This window comes from Rhincodon typus, chromosome 8 (genome assembly GCF_021869965.1).
Source record: "Rhincodon typus isolate 14 chromosome 8, sRhiTyp1.1, whole genome shotgun sequence".
NCBI classification, from domain to species: Eukaryota; Metazoa; Chordata; class Chondrichthyes; order Orectolobiformes; family Rhincodontidae; genus Rhincodon; species Rhincodon typus.
In genome coordinates, this window is record NC_063339.1 from 32,682,103 (window position 1) to 32,704,096 (window position 21,994).

Sequence of the window (21,994 nt, forward strand, 5' to 3'; positions counted from 1 at the left end):
TTTTCTGATGAAGGGTCTAGGCCCGAAACGTCAGCCTCTCTGCTCCTATGATGTTGCTTGGCCTGCTGTGTTCATCCAGCCCTGCACCTTGTTGTCTCGGATTTTCCAGCATCTGCAGTTCCTACTATCTCTCGTTCTTCAGGGACATCCTGTTTTCTCTTGTTGCCACTGAAATAACTGCACAGAGGCCGGTATCCCATCACCAAGTCACCCTTTATTTACTTGTGCACAGTACAGTGGCTGTGGCCACCCAGCTCAGAGTCTGTCACTTGCATTGAAGAAATTCTCACCTCCTTGTTGTATTCTTTTTTTTTTCCCCAATCACCAAGTCATCCTTTATTTACTATGGCCAGCCAGCTCGGAGTCAATCACTTGCACTCTCATCTCCCTATTGTATTAGTCAGCCAGGAACTTCTGATTGGCCCAGGCCAACAATCCCAATCAATGACTTTGTAGCCAATGAAAAATCTGGTTCCAATCACTACAGTGTGTCTGCTGGTTTTTGCACCCACTTGCCCTCCATATTATGGGGGTGAGCTTGGGGTAGGGGGGTAGGTGGGAAGGTGGTGGGTTGGGCACCATTATGTTCTCTTCTACCAAAGATACATCTGAAGGGGAATAAATATCTAATCCCTTTGAATGGTATGTAAAATCTCATTCCCAGCTAAGCAAAAATGATTGCATTGGGATATAGATAATCTATCTCTATTCCAGTTCCAGTTGTAAATTATTAATAGCCTGCAGCTTTAAGTGAATAGTAATGTCCCTTATTTCTTCCAGGTGATGCATGGATATACAATGTTGGAGCTGCTGAATGGAGGCAGTTAGAACACTGTCCTAGGAATAGACCAAGGTAAAAAGAAGGCGCTTAGAGTTTCTACTGAAGAATACAAAACTGTTTATAGTGTACATAAACAATATTCAGTAACTTCTATTATTTAATAAGATTTTCTCAGATTTAGCCATATTTGAATATGTAGGCAGTGGACAGGTACAAGAAGACTATGAAGGTAACATTTATGTCAATTTATATATATATATATATATACATTGTAACAAATGGGCAATTTTATTTATATCTTCTGTAGAGTCTCTAACACTAAAGGTGCACTGACCAGAAACATAATTACTTGAAATAGTTGAGGAAAAAGTGCAACAAAGACAATCTCAAACAGTGAAATGTACCAAATGAAAGATGCATTTATCTCCTATAGGTCAGAGAAAGCATCTTTTCTGGAATTTGAAAAATACTGGATCAGTATAACTTTGTGGTTTTCTAAATTTCTGGATGGTTAAGAAAGGATAAGGGGAGTTGATCAGTGCCCCTTTTGAGTGCTAGACTAATGTCAGATATTCTTTTAAAGAAAATAAGACAACAGTAAATAAATATATTCGATTTAAATCTATTAAAATATTTAACTTCAGGTTTTTTCAATTAATTAATTTAGATTTAATTTCACCTTCTATAATCCAACTGTTTTTAATTGAGACTAATCAGTTAATCATTATTTTGACAATTCACTTCAAGTGTTTATTGGATTCCTTGCCTTGGCATTGTGTTAGGGTGTCTGGATGCAAGCTGTATTTTCTTCTGTGTATCTCACACTGAAGTCCACCATACTTTTGTGAAGAAATAGTGAACAAATGCTTCCCACAGAAGAAAATAAATCTGAAAGATTCGTTATTCAGCTACTCTTGCATGCTTAACTAATTTTTCATGGTAACATTGGTCAAACCTTAAGAACAAGCTGCTGAATTTTCCCCTTAGTTAGAGGCCTTGCCTGATTGACTTTTGACAGGCCTGGTGAAATAAACACAGAAATATCTGCAAAATTTGCATTTTGTTTTGACTGGGTGGTTATTTTTGTTCCTGTTATCCATTTATTAACCCACTAATCTGTTGTCTCTAATTTTAAAACATTTAATCTGAGGGTAAGTAAATTGAAGCATATTTCTCGCATCAGAAACAATTTTCCTAAAGTCGAGAAATTCGAAATAGTGCAAATTTCCTGTTCATACAAGGAATTCAGCATTTAGTCATAATCCGTAAATGTTCAAACAGCATCTGTTTATTTTGTGTGGAAAATCGATATGCAAAAAGCCATCATTGCATTAAAAACATTGTTTTTAAGAAGTACCTATTTGCACTAATTTGGAAATGTATTTCCTTTAGTTTGGTAATAAATGCGAGAGATCATGCTATTTGACCTTCAACTCAATGCAACAAAAGAAATGTAGCATTTCTCCCAGTACTGCTTTTACATTTCCCTCCCATCTGCCAACCACAATTTAGATTAGACAGCATCAGCTGCTTTAGTACTGAAGAAGATGATATAGTTTTGTAGTTGGTCATGTATATAGTGAGATGTCAAAGTTTGCTACATGGCAGAGTTAAATGAAATTTCAGATTGTAATGTTTTTCAATTAGATTAAAAATGTTCATCAGACAGCTAAAAATCAGTTAACTTAGTAACCAGTTACAAATCTACTTCATCTTTGAGTTAGGGGCAGCAAAAATGATTTGAAGAGATTATCACTATATTACTAGAAATGTTGAAGGAACCAAAGTTACTACATATTATTTTTATATATTAATATGTCACAAATATTTAAAACATACGTAAATCAAACAATGATCAGGGCATGAGTTTGAAGCTGAATGTCTTCACGATAATTCCCTAATCTTGGTGAAAATTCTTGACTCATGTTTTTCTTTTATATTACGACCTGAATTGATTGATTGTACAGAAACAGTGATCCATTAGTAAGCTTATGTGAATGGGTATCTTTGAAATGTTCAATTTCTGAGAATACCATTTCATTTAGCATTTAATTGTGTATCTTTTTAACAAAAACACATTCTCCCATTTTTCCAATCAGAGGAATTTATTCATGCTGAATGATACAGTCGATTACGATCATGTCAAAAACATCCAAATGCTTAGAACTGGTGCAAAATGCATGTTTTAACTTAATTTGCAAGTACAAAAAAAATCAAGCTTGATATTGCCCTGAAAAAATTGCATTAAATACTTGTTTGCAGATTGGGTGCTTAAATTAGAGCAGTACTTGATGAACTGTACATATTTCTGCAGTTTGATTTTTGTATCTTTATTAATGTTGATAGAGGGTGTTGTTTACTTTGCTAGTTTTAATAATTAATGTTGTAAATGCAGCCCTAGCATGTTTAACTTTGTAATTAAAGTTTCTGTATGTGCTGTACTATTGAGTATTTTTACATTGCAGTTTGGCTTTTATTAAAAATTCCCGTCTTATTATCTGAATGAATAATTGAAACATTCTGTAATAGAATTTATACTAGGTACAGCAGTGACATTTTGCACCGTTTTAGATTAGCAGCTACCAAGCGTAATAGAGCACTGTTACAGTCTGTACAAAAAAAAAGCATCAGGTTGCAAGCTAGGATTTCAACAAGCTCGAGTCAGGAAAGTCTACTCCATGTTCTACGATGAAGCAGACCAGGCAGGAGTTTACCAGCAGCAAGTCATGAGACAAAGGTTTTGATGAGGTGAGGAAAGCAAAGGCAGATGCAGAGTGCAGGGCAAGGAAATGTAGACTGCTTCGTAGATCACTACAAGGTGGGAAAAATTATAATAGTAAATATGTGTAGTTAAAGTAGGGTGATTGTTGTAGCAGATCAGTTAAGAGTGCAATGCATGCTTTTGGATTATATTACATGGTTATATTGCTTAGATTACTTTACTTTGCCGGATTATCAGAAAAAATGAATTGTACAGGGCTTCAGTAGATCTAATAAAAAGAACTGCGGATGCTGGAAATCAGATGCAAAAACCGAAATTGCTGGGAAAGCTTAGCATCCTGGCAGCATCTGTGAAGAGAAATAAGAATTAACATTTCAGGTCCAGTCACCCTTCCTCAGAACTGAGCATTTCCAGCAATTTGTTTTTGTTACTAGATCTAATGTTGCATATAGAAAGTTTCATATTGCTAGATTTAGTTCTTAATAAGAAAGGAATGTCATAAATGTATCTTTCCCTTTTAGAACTTCATGTGAATGTCAAAAATGTGTTTGAAAACAGTTTTTTTTTTATTTTGGCAGTAAAGGTGTTAAAACTTAAACCTATTATATAATATATGGTCAGAATGACAAATTCAGCTTTAGAATGATTAAAGTCAGACAATCGTGCCACTTGATTCAGACGGATGATATTTTGTTCTATTTTATGTCACAACTGGAAAAATAGCCTGATTCAGTAGAATTACATAATTTGTTCATTTCTCACAAATGACGGACATGCTTTGTACTATGATGGGGCAATTTCATACAAAATATCCTATAACCAAAATTAACATAATTTTCCTACCCACATAATTATTCTCATCCACAGACAATTTGCTGTTTTTGCTTTCCAATGAAGAAGTATTATTATAGCAATGAATCAGTTCTTACTGCTGGCTTTGCCATTTATCCTTGTCCTTGTAAATGTCTATTCTGGATAAGTTTAAAATTTAGCATCTATTGAAAGAATCCTTTTGTTATAGCCTAGTTTGCTTTCTTCATTGTGATTCACATAATAATTAAATTTGAGCAATATTGAAGAATCAAAATCTTTCAGTTCAGTAAAGTCATCCAAACTTGAAATAATGGCATTGATTCTATTTAAAAACTGCAGAATTTAGACAAGGATTGATCAGAGACCCTCCTTTTCTCAGTCCCTTTGTCATAATAGCAAAAGGGTTGCCATGAGTTACCTTTTCTGAGAATCAAGTCTTCATCTACTTCACATGTTCAGAAGGAATTGATAAAAAAATCACCTGCAAGAGTTCCCAAGACTGCAGGTGTAGTCCATGAGCTGATATTTGGTGCTAATATCTGAAGTGGTGTTGGTCTGTAGGGTCTAATATACCAGGTTTGGAGGCTATGGTTACAATCTCGCATCTTAAGGAATTTGCAGAAAAATACTTCCATTGGTAAGCATAATGTTAGTAACAGTCACAGCCCAATGTTACGAGGAAAACTATGAAGAAAATGAGTATGTGAGGTCTAACATTAAGAATCTGAAACATATGGCTTCAGTTTTTCTGCAAAACACCCCTCAGAAATTATATTGTTGGGGGATAATTTGCTGAAAATAAAATTACAGTTCCTGAATGTATTTTATTCTTTTCTCCCTAATCTTCTGTTCTGAAGTCCTAAGCTATCCTGATCTTTCATTCTTAAAACCAAATGAGCCTAAACTGTAAAGGATGTCTTAGGCAAGCTAGGTCATGCCCTCATCCAAATCCACATATGTGCTTTTCAGCAGGAATCATTAAATGTTTACCAAAAGTAAACACTTGGGCTGATTCTTTTTACTCCCTAGTCAAGTGCTGAGGCGAGTTGGAGCACATTTGGTGTACCTATTCAATTTTGTTTAAAAAAAATAACCTGATAAAGAGATATTCTTTGTTGTAAATAAGCTCATTTTAATTTTGATCTTTTGAACTGATTTGCTGACTATGCTTATTCAAAATGAGAAATTCCATTTTGATAATATGGTAATAATGAGGTCCTTATCAAGGTGAATGGGAATTTGAGGTCATCAGTCTGCCTATAAATTTAATCATTATGTACCATTTTAGTCATTTGTTTCTGCTGGTGTTATGCAGGAAGCCTGGCTCTGAAAATTATTTTGTGTATGGTAATTGGAATACATTGAGAGAAACAGATCAGGCTGTAATTATTCTTCCTTTTCCCAAGGCTTCCTATGTAGGGCATTTATACAGTTATAATACCGAGGTTTTCCCATTCTAATGGTGGACAGAATTTCTGCATTTACTCAGAGTCATACAGCACAGAAACGGACCCTTCGATCCAACTTGTCCATGCTGACCAAGTTCACCAAACTAAATTAGTTCTACTTGCCTGCGTTCGGCCCATATCCCTCTCAACCTTTCCTCTTCTTGTACCTATCCAAAAGTCCCTTAAATGTTCTAACTGTATCTGCATCTATTGCTTCCTCTGGCAGGCTATTCCATGTATGAACCACCCTCTGTGTGAAAAAGTTGCCCCTCAGATCCCTTTTAAATCTTTCTCCTCTCACCTAAAAAAAAAATGCCTCCTAGTTTTGAACTCCCTACCCTAGGTAATAGACCTTTGCTATTCACTTTATCTATTGCCCCAACCTCCTACGCACCAATGGAAAAACATCCGAGTCTATCCTTGTAACTCAAACCCTCCAATTCTGGCAACATCCTGAACCTTCTCCAATTTAATAATATCCTTCTTATAGTGGGGCGACCAGAACTCCAAAGGTGGCCTCACCAATGTCTTCAATCTAGTTACAAATATCACAATTACTAAATACCGAAAAGAGTGGAACATTTTGATATGTCAGTTGGAGGGGGGAAAATATCTTACAGCAGATATGTTCATGATATATCCATGTATACAGTTTAGTCCACTCATCTATTCACTTTATTGAAAAACTGATATACTAAATGAACATAAACAATAAAACTGGAAAAAAACTGCTGATATTTTGGACTGATCATAAGATGTAGGAGCAGAAATAGGCCAGTCAGCTCGAAGTATTAAATGAGTAATGGCTGATCTGATATTCCTCAACTCCACTTCCCCACCTTTTCTCCATTAGCATTCATCCCCTTACTGATTAAAAATTTGTCCATCTCAGCCTTGGTGATAACACACCTGGAATATTGTGTGCAGTTTTGGTCTTCTTACCTAAGAAAGGATATACTTGCCATAGAGAGTGCGTAGCGGCATGTCACTAGGTTGATAGTGGGGATGCTAGGACTGTCCTGTGAGGAGAGTTTGGGTTGACTGGTCTTTTATTCACTAGAGATTAGAAGCATGAAAGAGAAACTGATGGAAACTTTTAAAATTCTAACAAGGCTGGACAGATTAAATGCGGGGAGGATGTTTTCCCTTGTTGGGGAGTTGAGAACCAGGGGTTTACAGTCTCGGAATATAGGGTAAGCCATTTAGAACTGAGATGCGGAAAAATTTGTTCTGCAAAGCATGGTGATCTTGTGGAATTCTTGATTGCAGAAGGCTGTGGCGGCCATATCACTGAATACATTCAAGAATAGAGGGATATATTTTTTAGATTTTAAAGGCATTAAGAGGTATGGGGAGAATGTAGGAATATGGCATTGAGATAGATGATCAACAATAATTACATTGAATTGACATAGCAGACTCAAAGGGCTAAATGTCCTACTCTCGTTCCTAGTTTTATGTTCCTTTTGAAAGTACTTAATTAGCCTTGACATCCCTATGTAGTAAAGAATTCCACAGAGTCACTACCTTCTGAGAGAAGAAATTGCTCCTCTTCATCTCTGTCTTAAATGTGTGACCACCTATTCTGAGATAATGCCGTCGGTCCTAGACTCATCCATTAGGAGATCTGCGTCTACCCTGTCAATTCCAGGTTGCTCTCTTGTCAGCTTGACTATAACATGCTTAAAAAAATAAATTTGTAACAAACGTACAGAATCTGAACATCATCTGCCTGGCCATGTATTTCTTTTCAATTTTCCTTAGCTGGCGTAGCCTATGGCATCTATAGTTATTTTTAATATAACCCTGAATTCTTTTTTCAATCTTGCTCTTGCATCATTTAATTTCAGCATGAACCATAATTTCAGGTTGGTCTCCCTCCTTTAAAGAATCTTCCCTGTCCACTCTATAATGTCCTTTTATTTTAGCGTCAGGAGGCAACAGACCATTTGTGACACCAAATCACTGTTACAGAAAAGCTTTTTCTCTCATGCCGTTATAATACCAGTTGCCTTTCCTCAACATTAATTTCTGTCTTTGCTGACATGTCAGTGCTCTTAATTACTTTCTCTGAGTCACTATTCTCATACATACAACTTCAGAATCTTCTGAAAGTTTCCTGCAGTGGCCATACCAGAGTGCCATTCTTTCCAAAGGTGGTCTGCATTTATTCATGGTCAGGTATTTACAATAGACACTGTCGGAAATCAACTTCTTTATGATGGAAAGCGGTACCATCATTTGGTTAAGCAGTTGAATTTGCAAACACCTCTTAAGACCATATTTCTACGGGCTCCCAGAAACTACCATCAAGCAGATCACACTACTGTGCCATGAATATGCATGGCTTGGAAATTGAGGAAAAAAAATTAAAAATCATATCTAATTAAAGAAAGCTTTGTTAATCGAACAAACCAATCTTAGTTGATGGCAGCTTCTGGAGAAAAAAAGTACTATATTTACCCACTCACTGGTCTGACTTCATTCTGTTGGTTTTAGTTACTTTTAAAAAGAAAATAATCTTGAACCAGGTGCTGGGAATTGTGCTACTTAAGTTAATGTGGATCTTCTTCCACTCGTCACATGCAGTTTCTTGGACAAAATGCTTCCATACAAGTGGCCAGACGCACACTAACCAATACAGTGAGAAATCTAATATGTAACAGAACAGATTTCAAAGCAATGAGTATTATTTTTAGGCTTTAATCCAGATTTTTTACTTTTTTTATTTGAATGTTTTCTCAAGCACTAGGTCTCTTGCCTCACCGTCATTCATGGCATCTCATTGCTGTACTGAAGGATTTGTTCTGGATTGAAATACTGATTATTTTCTCTTTCAGGTACTTGCAGTAGAGAATAAATGTTCTTTGGCCTTTTCTTTCTAGTTTATTTTTCTGGTTAGAATATACAGTGCTGTTAAATATTTGGAATATTTACTTGTGAAGGAAAAGTAGCTGTAGTTGATGCATTGTGCATATTAGAACAAGGGTTGATGGCAGGTTAATTTAATAGCAGCCTTTAAAGCAGAGTTTCCTAAACTGTGGGTTGGAACCTGCAGTGGACCCGTCAGCTGAAATTGTGGAGTTGTGAACTCCCACGTCAGCAGTGGCTGCCTTGGAGTGCTGACTGAATGTTGACACTGCATGGCGCCTTTTTAAATGTTTTTTTTTAATAGTGAATTTGGCTTAACTGGCTGATCCTTGTGGCCTGAATACTGTTCTGTATTGTAGGGGTTCTAGTGGTGCACTGTAGCATCCTGGATCAGGAGGCCTGGATTCAAGTCCCATCTTCTCTAGAGGTGTGTAGTAACATCTCTGAACAGATTGATTAAAAAATATCTACTGCCCTGTATTGGTTTGGCAGCTTGCAGTGACTGTTGTGCTAGTCTGCACATTGCATGGGATTTACTCCTTGGATAAGTCCAGCAGAATAGACTTAAATGTTGGGAATTATGAGGCCATATCATGCTGTTTATGGCTACTAGATTGCTAGTCCTCCTTTCTAGACAACAATGTCCAGCATTGCTACTCCCTTTTCTGACTGCTCCAACATTTTCCCTGAGGGAGCAATAGGACTTGTGCGCCAATTTAGGGTGCGGTTTATTCACTGTTTGCTTCTGGGTCATCACGGGTTCTGCCACAACTAGAAGTTGTGGGCTTCCATCTGTACGTTTTCCCACTTTTTTTTGTGGCCTGTGTCTCACTCAAACTTCTTCGTGGCTTTTAAACTACCTTTCGAAATGAAAGAAGATAAATCTGTTGTATGCTGTATACATTTTGGGGGCTTAGGAGTACTTGAATATGGCTGTGTTGCGAAAGAAGTCTTTAGCTTTTGGGCTGTTTGAAATAATTAACAAAAACTTCAAATCCTAAGGTGCGTTGAGGGTCAACTTCAACAGTTTTTGATTTTCTGTATTCTTTTCCTAATCTTATTTAAGAAAATATCTTCTAGATCTGGTTAAAAGAAACAACAAAAATTTTAAAATTCTTCTTAATGGACAATGAACCTTCAGACTTCATCTTCTTAGGTCAAATGCTGACTGAATTTAGTTATCCTTTGCAGGATGCACCTGTGATGATTGCTAAATAGGCAATTCTGATTAAAGCAATGGTTTTCCTCTTAAACATCATAATCCCAGAGAGGCTAACTTTCTTAACATTGTAAGCAGAGTGTGGAATACCAAGTTCTGCCATCTTTGGTTGAAAGGACTAAGGATAGCAACTAGTGGGTTCTTTTGTGGCCATAAGAGGGATTATTCATTTGCAATCAAGCTAAAATTCCTTCAAAGAGTAGACCACTCTGATTATTTCAGACATATGGCATGCAGCTATGTAGCAATTACTTTCTTTTTAGAATGAGCAAAAAAAAGTGAGTAACTTCTGTTCACTTCTTTAAAACACTGAATTTCCCAGACAAAATTCGAAGTGTTTTATAACGTCATGAAAGGTAATGTTCTGTCAAATTTTTAACACAATGCTAAAACTGAGAAACAGATGTGGTGAATGTGTGCTCAAAGTTCTCAGAATTTTCATAGGATACATACAGGCTTCAGATTGAGTGTATGGAGAATGCAGAAAATTCTTGGATAAAGTGAAAGGTGGAGCTTTAATATTTATTTGAGAAAATGCACATTAGCATTTGACTATTTTTATTCAATCTTCTGGAAAGTTATTATTTTATGGCTGAAATGAGGAAATAGTCACTATTACTGCCAGCCTCCATCTTAAAAAACGCGTAAAATGTCAAAATAATTTGCTGGGCATGAAGCAAATTAAATATTGTTTTGGATCTTGAAACATAATGAATTAAATAGATGGTTATATGTAACTACTGTACAGTAATATATTTAATGTTGAAAAACTCTGCAGGTTGTGGCATACAGCCTGTCTAGGAAAGGAGTATGAAGTGATGGTGTTTGGTGGGAGCAAGGATGACTTACTTTCCTATGATTCTGTAAGTATGCTAAAATAATTGACTTTTTTTCCAGATATTTTGGTTTTAATGTGATGGAGGTAAAACTGGGTGAAAAAATGTGCACCATGGCAGTACAAATGACTTGCAGTTGTGCATTAGCTTCTGAGATACCTTGAACCCTGGTAGTTTGAATTCAGGATGTTATTCATTGTTAATAATTATTAGTTCCAAATTCAACATCTACACAAGTAAAAGGGAAATACTACAAATGCTGGCAATTGAAATACAAACATGTGTTTGGCAAATCATACAAACATACGAATTAGAAGCAGAATAGATTACTCACTCTCTTGAGGTTGCTCCGTCATTCAATAATCCTACTGCCTACTCTCAATTACCTGTCATCATCTTGTTATCAAAATAAGTCAGTGCATGTAATGAGAAGACAGATTATGATGTTTTAGATGGCTATCCTTTTATTAGAACCTTAATGAATGCTAAGTTACTTCCCACGTATTTCAACTTTTATTTAAAACAATATATCCGTCATGGATTCTTCTTGGAATAAGAAATGAAAATGAAAAAAAAGTCCTACCAAGAAAAATCTCTAAATTTTTAACTATTAAAGGGATTTGAGGAGAATGCCATTGCCCCATTTTAACATGCGAACTTTGAAGATAGGTATTAAAGCTAGGTGAGACAGTTTGTGGATTGTTACAACTCACAATCTACCTGATATGGAAACAATGAGCAAAATCTTTTATCCTAGGTATTACAACTCACTGACGTAGCAAGTTGGAAACCTGCTATTCCCAGAGTCATAACAGATAAAAGATTTTACAGATGTTCCCAAAATTCCCCAAATTTATCTTTTTTTTTTAGACCAAGGTTTACTGAAATTGCATACCAGTTTCTGTACTTAACACACATTATCATTTATTACAAATAAATAGCTACAGGTAAACAATAATGAACCATTGACATTTAATTCTTATAGTTAAGATTCTAACCCCCTTATAAAACTTCCCCTACATGCATGTGTTTTTTTTCATCTATGTAGTGAGTAGAGGAAAGGATCAGGAAGGTAATTCGATGGTCCTTATCCACGGAATTTGCTGAGATTAGCATCCTTGCTTGTCGGGACCTACTGCTTCTTAAACTTCCTTCTCTAGGTGGCTTCACTTGCTTGCAGGAAACACTGGGTGACAGGCTGACAATTTTAAAGTCACTGACTTATTGATTAAAAGTCACAACAACTGATGAAGCAAAATAATCTGGCTTTCTGCAGTTTTGAAGTTTGTTTTTACTGCAGAGGAAAGGAAAGTTCCTTGTTTTCCAGAGGTTCAATAGCTTTTACCTAAGCATTCACACCCACAAAGCTGTTCAGTTACCTGGAAGCCAATCGCATGGTTTTTAGCAGGCCGAAGGCCATTGTAACTGACAACTGGTCGCCACTCCACAGACCAGTCACATTTTTGTTACTGACGAAATCTCCATTTAAACACACTCCCTGACTTCAGCTCATCTATAGTAGCCATGCCCATTGCTTGAACAAACTACAATGTAAATAGCACTTACAGAGAATATCAGGTAATTTGCTTATAAAAAACGTAGTAATCTTTCCCACAATCCTTGGTTTCTAAAACTGTCCTTTCCCCATTTCAACGCACAATAGAAAATATAAAGATAAAAAGATACAGTTTTTACACATGCTCATTAAACCAATTTGCCTGTATTCATTTTAAGTTGGTGATGCACTACAACTATTCACATTATATATTAATGATCTAAACAAATGAACTAAGGGCATTGTTGCAAGTTTGCAGGTGACACAAAGATAGGAAGAGGGACAGGTAGTGTTGAGGAAGTGGAGAGGCTGCAGAAGGTCTTGAACAGGCTAGAGAGTGGGCATGGAAATGGCAAATGGAATACAGTGTGGGAAAGTGTGAGGTTATGCACTTTGGTAGGAAGAATAGAGGTGTAGACTATTTTTAAATGAGGATAGGCTTCAGAACTCGAACACAATGGGATTTAGGAGTCCTACTTCTGGATTCTCTTAAGGTTAATATGCAAGTTCAGTTGGCAGTAAGGAAGGAAAATGCAATATTAGTGTTCATTTCGAGCGGGCTAGAATACACGAGTGGGGAAGTACTCTTCAGGTTGTACAAGGCTCTGGTCAGACAGTATTGGGAATATCGTGACCAGTTTTTAGCCCGTGTCTAAGGAAGGATGTGCTGGAATTGCAGTGGTCGGAGGAGATTTACAAGAATGATCCCAGGAATGAAGGGCTTGTCATATGAAGAGCATTTGAGGACTCTGGATATGCACTTTAATGAAGGATGAAAGGGGTATCTGGTTGTAACTTACAGAATACTGAAAGGCCTGGGTAGAATGGATGTGGAGAAGATTGCTTCCACTAGTGGAAGAGATTATGACCCGAGGGCACAGCCTCAGAGTGAAGGGACGACCCTTTAGAACTGAGATAAGGAGGAATTTGAGCAACCAGAAGGTGATTAATCTGTAGAATTCATTGCCACAGAAGGCTGTGGAGGCCGAGCCATTGAGTGTATTTAAGACAAGAGAAAGATAGGTTCTTGATTAGTAAGGTGAGCAAGATTACAGGGAGAAGGCAAGAGAATGAGGTTGAGAAGCATATCAGCCATGATTGAATCACAGAGCAGACTCGATGGACTGAATGGCCTAATTCTGCTCCAGTATTTTGTGGTTGCTTGAGGCTGACGTCCTCAGGTGGAAAGGGAGGTTGTAATAGATTCACTGGCAAATTTCTGAACATGACCTATGTGAGAGTGAAAAAACTTCTACCCTTCTCAAATTTTTTTTTAATGCAGGCTGAAAGGTGCTGTCTAAGGAGCCTTGTGAATTTCTGCAGTGCATCTTGCAGATGGTACACGCTGAGTGTTGGTGGTGGAGGGAGTGAACGTGTTGTCAATTAAGCTTTGTTCTGGATGTGTTGTTAGAGCTGCAGTCATCAAGGCATGTGGGGAGTATTCATTGTGTTTCTGATTTTTGTCTTGTAGGTGGTTGACAGACTTTAGGAAGTCGAGAGGTGTGTTATTCACAGCAGGATTCCTTGCCTCTGAGCTTCTCTTGTAGCCATAGCATTTATGTGGCATGTCCAGTTCAGTTTCTGGATGATGGGAGTAACCAGGATGCTGATAGTAGGGTATCAGTGGTGGTAATGCTATTGAATATCAAGAGGAGATGGCTAGATTCTCCGCTGTTGCAGATAGTCATGCCTGGCATTTGTGTATTGTGAATGTTACTTGCCGCTTGTTACCCCGAAGCTGGTTATCCAGGTTTTGTTGATTTGGACATAACTCCTCAGACACTGAAGTGATCTGTGAATGATTCTGAAAATTGTGCAATCATCAGTGAACATCCCCACTTATGACCTAATGATGGAGGGACGTTCATTGATGAAGCAGCGGAAGACGGTTGGCCCAAGGACACGATCCTGCAGAGATATCCTCGAGCTGAGCTGACTGACCTCCAACAACCAGAGGGAGTAAAGGACGTGGATATAATGCTTGAACCGCCAGTTGGAGTAAGCAAAGAGCTGATTGAGAAAAGTAAATCAGGTTATTAGTGAAGATTAGATATATTATTCTTTTAGAAAGAGTTCTATAGTCAGTTGAATCAATGTGAGAATGAATTGCTTGTTATTTTGTACATTCATTTGATGCCTGTAACGTACAGCAGCATTACCTACGTACAGCTTGACCGTGGAATGTGCTTAGTATTTCAACTTTCATTACATCAGGATTATATGGTCACACTCCTAAATATTTGGATACTGCATAGAAGGCTACATGCTGAACATCAAACATTCAGTATGCTCATAAAAGTGACCACAACACAGTATTCATGTTTAAGAAAAACTGAAATTTACAGCAGTCCTTTTTCTTCCATAAGCTATTTCATCAGCAGCATTGGTGCTTGTTGCACTCTGATGTAATAACTCATTTGATTCTGATTTGATCATGCATGTGAAAACTGTGGAATTTGGAAGATGTCATCAACAATGCTATCAAACAGTACCTGGTCAGCAATAATCTGAACGCTGATGTCTAGTTTGAGTACCGCCATGGCCACTCAGCTCCTGACCTGATCAAGCCTTAGTTCAAGCATGGACAAAAGAGCTGAATTCTGGAGGTGAGGTGAAAGTGGATTTTGGATGTTGGAAGTCAGTCATCTGAGCTCCAGGACATCTCAACAGGAGTTCCTCAGGGTAGAGACCTAGGCCCAACGGTTTTCATCTGTTTCATGAATGACCTTCCCTTCATCATAAGGTCAGAAATGGAGATTTTCACCGATGATTGATTAATGCTGAACATTGTACATTGATGACTCCCAGATACTGAAACATTCCATGTTCAAATGCAGCAAAAACTGGTCGGTATCCAGGCTTGGCTGAAACGTAGCAAGTAACATTCATGCCACACAAATGCTAGGGAATGACCATCTCCAATAAAAGACAGTCAAACCATCGCCCCATGACAATCAATGGCATTACTATCACTGAATCCCTCACTGTCAACACACTAGGCGTTTCCATTTACCAAAAACTCAACTGTATTCAACATATAAATACAAGAGCACGTCAAATTCTAGGAATACTGCAGCGAGTAACTCAACTCCTGACCCCGATCCTGTCCACCATCTATAAGGCACAATGGAATACTCTCCGCTAGTCTGGGTAAGTGCAACTCCAACAGCACTCAAGAACCTTGACGCTATCTGGGACAAAGCAGCCCACTTGGTTGGCTCCACGTCCATACCTTCCATGACTGACACTTAATAGCAGCAGTATGTACTATCGATGAGGTGGTCAGCAAAATTCCCCCAAGGTGCTTAGATCGTATCTTCCAAACCAACAACCACTTCCATTTAGAAACTCAAGGCCAGCAGTTACATGAGAACAACACCGTTTGCACATGTTCCTCCCCACCCCCCGAAGTCGGTTATCACCCTAACTCGGAAATATATTGATGTTCCTACACTGTTGCTGGGTCAAAATCCTGGAATTCCCTCCCTAACTACGATGAGAGTCTACCAAAGCACATGGGCTGCAGTGGTTCAAGAAAATAGTTCACTACCACCTTTCAATGACAACTTGGGATAGGCAATTTTGGCCAGCCAGTGATGGCCACGGGTGAATTAAAAAAAAGTTGAAATTCAGAATAGGTGTACGAATGTGTGGATTAATGCAATATTATTGCCTACAAATTTGTTTTTAATTGTTAGAAATGGAAAATAATTTCTGTCTTGTTTGTTGAAATTTTCTACCATTGACCCTGGTTTATCTGATCATCTTAAGTTAAATAAAGAATTTTGTTTCGATTTCATAATTGGAAATCTGTGAAAAACTAATTTGAAATGTTTCTAAATGACAAAGTAGTGCATTTTTGGGCTTCAAAACCAAACTTTTGTCTTTTTTTTGCAATCCTACATTTTTAGTAACTTTAGTAAACAAAATTGTGTAATTATACAGAATACAACTGTAAACTAATTTATTTCTGTCACAAAGAAGAGTCATATTGGACTTGAAACATGAACTCTGTTTGTCATTCTACAGACACTGAAACCTGCTGAGGTTTTCCAGCCCTTTGTTTTCATTTCAATTTCCACAATCTCCTCAAACTAAACTTTCAGTTTAGGTAATATTTGGAGAAATTAGAACATATTTGGATAATTGATTTAAATAAAAATGTAGCATTTATTTATGTTTTTATCAAAGTATCAGGCAATGTAGTTTTATTAAATTGTTGTTAGTGCACATCAGTGGATGTTGGTATGTTATGTGGCTTGTCTCTTTTTTTAAACTAGGGTCACTGTAATGATGTGCTTATCTTTCAAACACAACCCTATTCACTCTTCAGGTAAATATGTTAAAATTTCCTTTGACGTTATATTTTGGTTATAAAATCATCAGCAGTTAATGTTAGCCATGTTTGATTTTGAAAAGGGTAAATTATAGTCTTTATTTTTATTTCAAGGCATGTCAATATTCAGAGTATGTGAGAGAGAGAGCTTAGAATTTTATTTTGAACAAGCACAGCTTTGAAATGTCGAGTAGTTTACTTGTGGGAACTTATGAACTCTCTGTATCTGTTAGTTAAAATTTTAAGATATCTAATAAAATTGAGGAAGGTAACGAGAAATTCTTGAGTGCAATAATTGTCTAGTAATATATGGGTGCAAAATAGGACAGAACCTGGTGCTGAATATAGTTGATGAGTTGGATAACTCCAGCCCTAGATCCCACCAGAGGTTGGACAGTAGTAATGTTTTAGGATTTTCTCTCTGGAACAATTGATTACGGAAATTGAAATTTAGAACCTTCTAAACTTTTGTCCTAAGTACTTGGATGGTTGTCATATGTTTCTTTTCTGCTCATGATTCCTCAAAACTGTTGAGATAGATGTTCCATACATCCTGAAATGTCGTTGGCACTCATTCAATCTGAGTTTGTTTATTGACCTTGGGATTTGTTTCTAAGGTCAGCATTAGATGCAGTCAGTGAGTTTTTCTGACTCATATAATTAGTGGCATTACATAATGGAACATGTGGATGTGATCCATAACCTCAACACCTGTTGGGAATTCCACACTCTTAAATTGCAGAACTTTGTCATGATGCTGCTGGTTGAAGATAGGGAAGGTGTGAACTGAGAGGCTCGAGGACGTATTACACTTGTCAGTTTTTATTCATTTATTTCTGAACTGATAATTACAATAACAGCTTGAAATTAATATTTGTTACTTCTGTGGTCACTGGCAGTGCTGTGCAGGGGTTTAACGGTGGTTTTGCTTTCAGAAGGGCCTCTATCAGTATCTGTTATGAATCAAACTTCTACAGCCACTATATCGTTAGATAGGCATGGAAATGCATGCTGCTGCTTATCTACTCCGCTGTAGAAATACAGGTGATGTGTGCAATCCCAGATCGGTTTTTCTATTCATTGCCTTTCCATTTACAACAAAAAGGGGTACTGACTTATTTCAATGTCTAGCAGCCCATTTTAGGAAATAGCATGCAATCACAGATATTTTCTAATCAACCTGTTGAGAAATGTTGTTATATGCCTCATTCTGCACAAAGCATGTAATAGACCAATAAAATTCAGACCAGGAAGTTGACATACAAAATGAGTAGAATTCCAGCATTATGTGTTCACTCCTTTTTTTTTACTGGAAGTATGCACTTTTCACCTAAAGGTCAAGTGTTATTGACTAGAGAATGCACCACTCTGAGTAAAACTCACTGCATTGTATTGTTCTAAAATTATTGGTAGCTGGTTTTCATTTGGTCCATACACTCCAGCTTCAGTCCAACCCTGCATAGTTCCCTGTTTGAACTCTTGAACCTTATTGTTCTGGATTCAGCTCATATGTTTAATGTCAGCATATGTCAGACAAGGATTATCACGTTGCATTTGTCAACATGTGGCCAGTTTAAAGGATGAGATATTTTGAATGAGGCTCCTAGCAATGACTGCAGTTGAACGAACTGTTTACCAGCAGGGACTGTGTTTTAAGGGTAAGTTATTAGAAGCACTTTAAGGTATAGCAAGCACAAAATCATTATTGTTCCCGAATGGCTACAAAGTCAGAGAGATCTGAGAGTTGACCAATCAAGTGGATTTCGCAATTGCTGGAATGAAGTCCAATGAAGTGATCAGAATTGGTAACACTGAGGATTACACTGTGATCTTATACTTTCACAATTATCAATACTATTGTATTTCCCTCATCCACGTATACTTTGCACACTTTTCTGTGGTTTGTAATTAGACTGCATTGTCAGCTTTATATCATTTTGTTTGATCAGCATCAAAGTTTTATGAACCTTGATATGCAAACCCCAGCAATTATTTCTGTGGACAGAATAGCACATATGCATGAAGTATATATCTGACTTTTGAAATTGTACAAAAATGTTAAGTGTTTTGGTATATATGTCACAATGTCTGTCTGCTATTTGATAGATAATTCTGCTTTTGTAGGAAAAGCAACACATAAAGAGAGAGAGAGGAATAGGAGGCAGACAGGCCAAATCATCCTTCCATTTTTAAGGGCAGCCCATTGAAATACATGAACAGGACTTTGTAAAGTAGACATGAAATGGGAATATAATTGACTTGGCTCCAGATCACAATTTGTACCACACTCTTTATCTTGAGTTCACAATTGAATAAGGTGAAGTTTAGTGATAGTTCGAGCAAACTGGATTGAGGATGCATCTATAAAATCTAAAAATGTGCTCTGCCACAAAATGTAACATAATGTATTTAATTACCAAATTTTCAAATAGACCAGATAATGGATTTGAAGGCTTAGTTATGTTGGGTGATGTACTTTCTTTTTCTTTGTAGGTTGTGCTTAGACTGCATTGCCAAAAATTCCACAGTTTTGCGAAATCAACTTCCATGGTTACCTCGTCAATTGTTTTCTCAAGTGCAGAAGAAAATCACTTTCTGGGTTTCAGCTGGACACCAAGAGAAATAATAATGTATTTTAAACTGCAAGTTTAATTCAAGAAGGTTTGCGTACATAACTTTTAATGAAGTATTTCACAGTATACATCATTGTGATGAGCAAATGTAATATTTGAGATGTGCAAACCCAAATTGGGTTGATTATAAATGTGATTGTTGTTCTGTTGTACTATATTTTATTCAGTTTTGTAGACTAATTAACATAGCTACTATGTTAATACATTTTTTATCATTCTGGGACTATATTTGGAAATAAATTGTTTTACGTAACAAACCCATAGTGATGGCTTTTTTTAAACATAAACCAGTAAAGCAAGACCTCCTTAATTTGCATAATACTCCAAGACAAATGAAGATTTTAGGTAAGTACTGAGAACCCATTTTTCTATTGTGGTATGGTCCGGATGTCATTCATTGTGGCTCACAGGTTGAGATTATTCTTAGCGATAGAAGATCAGCTCATGCATTACAATGGCCTTTGGGGGTGTCTCAGATCCTTCTTCTTTAACGTATTGGTCCTAAATATGTGATTGATTATTGATTGTTAATACAGACTATAGTACCTTTACTCATTTTGTTAAAATTAATAAAATTTTAAAAATATTAGCCATGCTAGGAGACTTGTTTCACTATTTGACTAATTTATTTTGGGTATTGTGCATTCCTGTGTGGTTTATATTTCATTACATTTGTAGATTCAGTATGTCCTATTAAATTTTAATTTTTATGAATTGTTTACTGTCCTTATTTCAAAACTGGCATGAAGCGTGTTGATTTTGTGCTTCACAATATTTAAGGAGCAAATTCCTTTCATGGTTTTTTACACTTCCATTTTGCAAAACTATCTCTTTACCAATTCAGTTGAAATCATTAGAAGCCATATTAAATGTTCAATTTCCTTTTCTGAATAGTTGGAATGCTCCCAGGATGTAATAATTGAATGGACAGGTGTCACTACCTTGCATGATTATTTTCTGTTCTTTGCCAGAACACTGAGACCAAGTAATGCTATTTTTGTGACTTTTGTTATCTATTAATTTCCTTTTGAACTTGTCCATTTCCCATTTTGTCAAGAATAATTCAGTGCTGATTGTGTCCAGTTCAAGGTGTTTTTCACCAGTTCTTTGCTGATTATTGTTTACCTGTGATTTCTAACTAGTACGGTGTAACTTGCACCTGCATGGAGATGCCAAAATGGTCAAATAATTGGGTGATGTTGGCCTCCAAAGAAATCATTTGCCCCTCACCACTTCAGCAACTCAGTACTGGGTGAGAAGGTCTAATGGGTGGTCTTCTTGGTTTGCCACCAAATAAGGCCCACCAGCAGTCAATTAACAGTAAGGGAATCAAGGTTATGGGGAAAATGTGGGAAAGTGAATGCGAGGAATGTCAAGTCAGCCATAATCCTATTGAATGGCAGAGCAGACTCGAGTGGCAAAGAATGCCCTACTTGGGTTCCTGTTTTTTATGGTCTAGTGGCCATTTAAGAGATTCAACTCACCAAGTGGCTTAATACACAATGAGAAAAGTTTAGGTGGGGTCACAAGTATATTACTACTAGCAGGCCTGCAGTTCACCCTAGGAACTGGCTCTGAGCTAGCTGAGTCTGTGTCATATTCTGTGCAGGTGATAAAAGAGGACGACTCTGATGGGATACTAACCTTTGTGGAGTTATTTCAGATGCTATTTTCAACTTGGAGTCAGTTTAAAGAACCTGATGAGCAATAAGCAGAACAAGTGAGTGCCTCGTATTGGCCAAATAAACTTGAAAGAAAACTGTCATTATTCAGTAACGAAAAGAAAATAAGCTAACTGAACATTGTATACCGGATCAGAGATAGTAGGAACTGCAGATGCTGGAGAATCTGAGATAACAAGGTGTAGAGCTGGATGAAGACAGCAGGCCTCGTGCTCCCAGGAGGAGCTCGAACAGTTCATCCACTTCACCAACACCTTCCACCCTAACCTTAAGTTCACCTGGACCATCTCTAATACCTCTCTCTCCTTCCTGGACCTCTGTCTCCATCTCTGGCAACCACCTAGAAACAGATATCCATTTTAAGCCCACCGACTCCCACAGCTACCTAGAATACACCTCCTCCCACCCACCTTCCTGCAAAAATGCCATCCCCTATTCCCAATTCCTTCGCCTTTGCCGCATCTGCTCCCAGGATGAGGCATTCCACTCCCATACATCTCAGATGTTCTCGTTTTTCAAGGACCGCAACTGCATCCCCCCCCGCCAGTGGTCAAGAACGCCCTCGACCATGTCTCCCGCAACTCATCCCTCACACCCACTCCTTGCAATAACAACCAAAAAAGAATTCCCCTCATCCTCACGTACCACCCCACCAACCTCCGGATCCAACACATCATCCTCCGACACTTCTGCCATCTGCAATCCGACCCCACCACCAAAGACATTTTTCCCTCCCCACCCTTATCTGCTTTCCGGAGGGACCACTCTCTCCTGTGACTCCCTTGTCCGCTCCACACTCCCCTCCAGCCCCACCACACCTGGCACTTTTCCCTGCAACCGCAGGAAGTGCTATACCTGCCTCTACACCTCCCCCATCCTGACTTTCCACATCAAGCAGATGTTCACCTGCACATCTGCTAATGTGGTATACTGCATCCGCTGTTCCTGTTGTGGCCTCCTCTACATCGGGGAAACCAAGCGGGGGCTTGGGGTAGTAGGAACTGTATATGCTGGAAAATCTGAGATAACAAGGTGTAGAGCTGGATGAACGCAGCAGGCCAAGCATCATCATAGGAGCAGGAAGGCTGACGTTTCGGG

The 21,994-nt window shown here is 37.7% G+C and overlaps 1 protein-coding gene and 1 long non-coding RNA gene across 5 annotated transcripts in view; one reads left to right on the forward strand and one right to left on the reverse strand.

The window, feature by feature from the left end:
* Nucleotides 1–19,471, forward strand: part of LOC109932649 (kelch domain-containing protein 1) — a 99,159-nt gene extending 79,688 nt beyond the window's left edge. For 2 of the 3 annotated variants that reach the window (XM_048600335.1, XM_048600336.1), the window contains exons 10-13: nucleotides 781–853; nucleotides 10,633–10,717; nucleotides 16,526–16,578; nucleotides 19,075–19,471. In XM_048600335.1, coding sequence (XP_048456292.1) covers nucleotides 781–853; nucleotides 10,633–10,717; nucleotides 16,526–16,578; nucleotides 19,075–19,207 — 344 coding nt within the window. In that variant the 3' untranslated portion in view covers nucleotides 19,208–19,471. The remainder of the gene's footprint in view (nucleotides 1–780; nucleotides 854–10,632; nucleotides 10,718–16,525; nucleotides 16,579–19,074) is intronic. The other variant, XM_048600338.1, reaches the window with a different exon arrangement.
* Nucleotides 19,211–21,994, reverse strand: LOC125483747. 2 transcript variants are annotated; one of them, XR_007262693.1, is made up of 3 exons: nucleotides 21,025–21,982; nucleotides 20,859–20,911; nucleotides 19,211–19,715 (listed from the first exon to the last, which is right to left on the reverse strand). It is a non-coding gene; the product is annotated as an uncharacterized LOC125483747 (long non-coding RNA). The 2 variants fall into 2 exon arrangements; XR_007262692.1 differs by having other exon boundaries at nucleotides 19,606–19,715; nucleotides 21,803–21,994.